The 4434-nt window shown below is 62.6% G+C and overlaps 2 protein-coding genes across 2 annotated transcripts in view; one reads left to right on the top strand and one right to left on the bottom strand.

Moving 5' to 3' along the window:
* LOC103596404 (putative uncharacterized protein FLJ22184) overlaps positions 1 to 691 on the top strand; it is a 4731-nt gene extending 4040 nt beyond the window's left edge. The window contains exon 7 of the mRNA XM_008580029.1: positions 6 to 691. Coding sequence (XP_008578251.1) covers positions 6 to 355 — 350 coding nt within the window. The 3' untranslated portion in view covers positions 356 to 691. The remainder of the gene's footprint in view (positions 1 to 5) is intronic.
* Positions 692 to 3081: 2390 nt separating this feature from the next.
* EVI5L (ecotropic viral integration site 5-like) overlaps positions 3082 to 4434 on the bottom strand; it is an 18820-nt gene continuing 17467 nt past the window's right edge. The window contains 1 exon segment of the mRNA XM_008580014.1: positions 3082 to 4397. Within this exon segment, the coding sequence (XP_008578236.1) occupies positions 4335 to 4397 (63 nt within the window). The 3' untranslated portion in view covers positions 3082 to 4334.

Here is a 4434-nt window from a genome sequence, read left to right as displayed (position 1 = left end):
GGCGGGGGCGGGGGCGTCCTCGCGGAGCCCGAAGTCCGCGCGCCTGGGCGAGCTGCCGCTGGGGGCGCTACAGGCGAGCGTCGTGCAGCACCTGCTGAGCCGGACGCTACTGCTGGCGGCGGCCGAGGGTGCCGCAGGCGGCAGCGGCGGTGGTCCAGGGGGTGCGGAGGGTGGTGGAGTCGCAGGGGGTGCCCGGGCTGCGCTCAGTGACGCAGAGCTGGGCCGCTGGGCCGAACTGCTGTCTCCCCTGGACGAGTCCCGTGCCAGCATCACCTCGGTCACCAGCTTCTCCCCTGACGACGTGGCCTCCCCACAGGGTGACTGGACGGTAGTGGAGGTGGAGACCTTTCACTGAGCCGGACCCCAGCCCCGCCTATCACACCCCATCCCTGCCTTAGGATTCGCCCCTACGGTTATGCCCCTTTGTCTTAGACCCCGTCCCCACTCCTCTGGAACCCCCCACTCTCGGTGGATTGGTCTTAGCTCCTTAGAGCCCTAGTCTTTTGCTCCAGGCTCCACCGCTGCTTTTGGCCTAGGCTCGGGACCCACCCACACCTTTGGCCTAGGCCCTACCCTCGAGCCACAACCCCCTTGGCCTAGGACACGCCCCCGCCCCCTCGGGCCCCGCTCCGTGTCCCGTATATTGTCTACCCCACGCAGCCGGAGTTTTCAATAAAACCCGGACACTCTAGTCTTCGCGCCTTTGCTGTCGCCCCGGGGCTGGGGGTCTCCCGCGCGCAAAGCGGGCGGCTGAGCGGCGCGAGGGGCCAGCTAGGCCTTGTTGGAGGCAGGTCGGAACTCTGGCTGAACCGTGTGGCTTTTCTCCTGCGGAAAAGGAGACGGCGAGGTGGGGCTAGGACTGGGTCCTGCCGAGTTCACGCCGTCCGGCGCCGCGCACCCACCCATGTGCGTGAACTTGTCCTTCTTCGTGTCCGACTTCTGGTGGAAACGTTAGTCGCAGGAGGGGCCCGGCCGCTGGTCCCACTCGCTCCAGAGTCAGGCCTGGAGGCAGAAACTCTGTGTGGGCGGAGACCGAGGGAGCGGTGGTCGGCGTCTTCTGTTTCCTCCTGCTTTCTTCCAGTCCCGGGCTCAACGATGGGACTGCAGTGCAGAAGGCAGGCCAGCAGCTGGGCCTGGGGCTCCTAAAGAGGACCCTCCACGGGTGGAGGGGCCCGACTGCTCCGGCCCGGGAAGAAAAGGGCTCTCCCAGGGGTGGGTGGGAGACCGGGAAGTCCTCAGGCCGCACGCTCCTCTCCAGTCGTCCTCACCGTGCCATTTTGTGCATCTCGGCCCCGTGGGCATTCTTGCCTTGTTCCTTACCTTGCTTGTCCTCAGATCCTCAACCAACATCCTCACTAGCCTCCTCCACTCAGAATTCCTTGCCCTTCCTCCCACAGCGCAGGCCCTCCCTCTTCCCAAATGTCCTTGTGGGGAGCTCACCCTCTAGGTCTCTCTTAACTCGAGGGTCTCCTGCTTGGCACCAAGAATGATGGACAGCTCCAGGTGGGTAAAAGGACAGCCTGGGACGCTGTACTGGGCCCTCAGCCCTGTCTCTGTGCCTGGGCCCAGTCTCTTTCACCCTGTGGCCACCCCAGATGCTGTTGCCTACCACCCTAGGGTCTAAGGAGAAATGTGCCCTGTCCCATAGGGGCGCTGCCATCTCCATCCCCAGGAGCCAGTGGTGGAGGCCAGGATGCTCCCTCACTCAAGCTCTGAGTTTTGTGGCAAACCACAGAGGTGTCTCCAGTTGGGCCCTGGTGGGGTCCCCAGCGTCCTTGTTTCCAGACTCTCAGACAAGCCCGATGGTAGACTGAATCCTGACATGCTAGGAAGCCAGGACCTCAGGACAACCCCCATGAAGGACAGTGCAGAACCTCAGGCTTTCTCCGTGGCCTGCCCATCCTGGGGACGAGCTGGGCGGAATTACCCCAGGGGAGCATGAGGGACAGACAGTGACTGCTGGGGGCTTCAGTGTTAACTCTGTACGCTGGGAATGGTGCATTTGGCCACAGGAGCTATCGAATATGGTGGAACAGTACGTGGGACTTGGCTGACCTGGTGTGTAACTGGCGTGGTGCCCTCCTGCTCAGCAGTTATCAGGCAGCCACAAAGTGGCCCCACACTGGGTGCAGAGGGCAGGGCCTGGCTGGCATTTGCCTCCACCCAATTATGTTTCTGCTCCCAGGAAGCTTTGCCTGGCGCTGTTCCCACACACCAGCTGGGACTCTGTCTCAGCTCCATAGGGAGCCCCACAAAGGACTCTGCATGTTTGGGACCTCTTCTCCCAAGGGATTCCCCCACTGTCCCCACATCCAGGCTCAGCTTGTTCTGTGCCCTCACCTCCTCACTGACCCCCAACACTGTGGTCCATCTGATGACACCCCTCTCGCCTAAGCCCTCCACTGGCTTCCCACTGCTTTCAGTTCAAAACCCAAACTCTCGTTCATGATTTGTGAAGCTCCCTCCTGGTCTAGCTGTGCCCAGGGTCTCTTGTTCTTCCTCCTTGGGGGTGCATGATACGCCTCCTGGTGGTCCTTGCAACATCTGGCCTTTATGCTTTTGCCCTTGGAGAAGGCTCCAACACCACCACCTCCAGGAAGCCTTCCCTGATCTCCCCACACATTTGTCTATTGGGCACCACATCAGTGGCAAGCTTACATCCCCACCCACATGCCTGTCTCCTCCACTACACTGGGGGTCTCTAAGAGCCAGCAGGCACAGTGCAGAGCACCCCAGAAGGCCTCTGAAGTGTGTGCTGAATGATTGCAATGAGATCCTGCTCTTCCTGAAGCCTAGGGATTCGGCATTCCTCCATGTCTCTCAGGGGAGGTCCAAGTTGAGTCCCCCAGGTGGGGTATCATACCCCACCCCGATACTAATCTCTTCCAACTCCCACGCCCTTGCTCACACTGGGCCAGTGAATGCCATTCTTCTCTCTCCCACCCCTGACTCCATCAGGAAGCTTCCAAGATCAAAGACAGCCCACACTGTCAGCACTGTTTTGCTGGACCAGGGGCTGGGCACCCAGGGCTGCTTGTGCGTCCCCCACTCCAAGCCTGCCCCACTCAGTGCCCCTTGCCCGTGACTGTGTAAATACACTTTATTTTCCGTCTTTCCCGCCTGGGTGACATGTGGAGTGTGAACAGACAGTGTGCAAAATGGTGGTGGGCAGTGTGGGGGGCACGTGGGAGAGCCCTGACGGTGTCTGCCCTGGTCCCCAGGCTTTGTAACACTGAAGAGTGGGTGACCAGGAAGGGGGCACTGAACAGGGGTCCCCACCCCTGGAAGCGCCAGGGAGATTGCTTGTGACATCACCCTACTCCAGGCTCCAGGAGCACCGAGAGGGTCTGCCCCGAGGGTCATGAGGCCCCAGGGGCTGGGGGGAGGAAGGGGTCTGGGGGGCTTCACTGGACTTTGGCACCGTTCTCAGCTCTGATTCAGCAGAGACCACGGGACCACCACAAGGTAAGGGAAGCCAACTCCTTTGAGAAGCTGCTTCCCTGGGGCCTGGCCCTGGCCTGAGGGTGGGGCTGCGGACCCAGGAAGGGAGGGAAGTGGATGGAGGCTGAGAACCCCCATAGAGAGGGTACCCTTCCAGCACTGGCCAGGACGAGGTGATGTGTCTCCCACAGGAAGATGTGGGGTGCTGGGGAGAGGGGTCTCTTTACTTCCTTGCAGCTGCTGTGGCCCCAGAGAAGCGGGAAAACACTGCCCAGGCCCGGGCTGGTTCCCACAGGCCACTCACACCCCAGGTGGCCCTGCATACAGTAGGGGGGACTTTGGTTTCTGCTGCAGGGGCCACTATGCCTGCACCAGGCAGGAAAGCCCAGCCTGGCCATCTGTCCCCGGCAGCCAAGGGCTGGTCAAGGATGACCGTGTTGTGAGGAGCATCGTGGGGTGCTAACATTCAGCCCAGAGCTGCCCCTCCTTCCTCAGGCCTCCTCCAGCTCCTGGGCCCTTCCCAGCAGGGCCTCCCTTGTCCCAGAAGGAAGTTTGCTGGGAGGACGGGGCTTCCTGCTCATCAGTCCTGGTGCCCCTGGGTCTTCGGTCCCCAGCCTTCACTGTTAAGAGGGCAGTCCCTGCAGGTAACTGGCCTCAGCACCCTGGAGCGCAGGAGGGCCCGGAGCGGTACAACCAAGATGGGTAAACACTGCTGGGGAGGGACAGCCTGCCGGGGGTCCTGAGGCGCCTCAGGCCCGGGTCCTGCCCTCTGTGCGCTGCCTGGCATGAAGTGTGTTCAGAGCGGCCGGTGGAGGAGCTGGCCGCGGACTGCCCCGGCGCCCGCCGGCGGCGGCGGTTGCTGCCTCCCGGCTCTGGGCGCGCGGGGCACGCTCTCAGTTGTCCAGACCCTGGCTATAGGGCGCGGCCAGCTCGTCGGCGTCGCTGTCTGAGCTGCCCTCGCTGTCCTTGGCCGGCCGCCCCAGACGGCGGAAG

The sequence above is a fragment of the Galeopterus variegatus genome, unplaced genomic scaffold, assembly GCF_000696425.1.
Source record: "Galeopterus variegatus unplaced genomic scaffold, G_variegatus-3.0.2 Scaffold2002, whole genome shotgun sequence".
Taxonomy (NCBI): Eukaryota; Metazoa; Chordata; class Mammalia; order Dermoptera; family Cynocephalidae; genus Galeopterus; species Galeopterus variegatus.
This window is presented reverse-complemented; position numbering and strand designations above follow the sequence as displayed.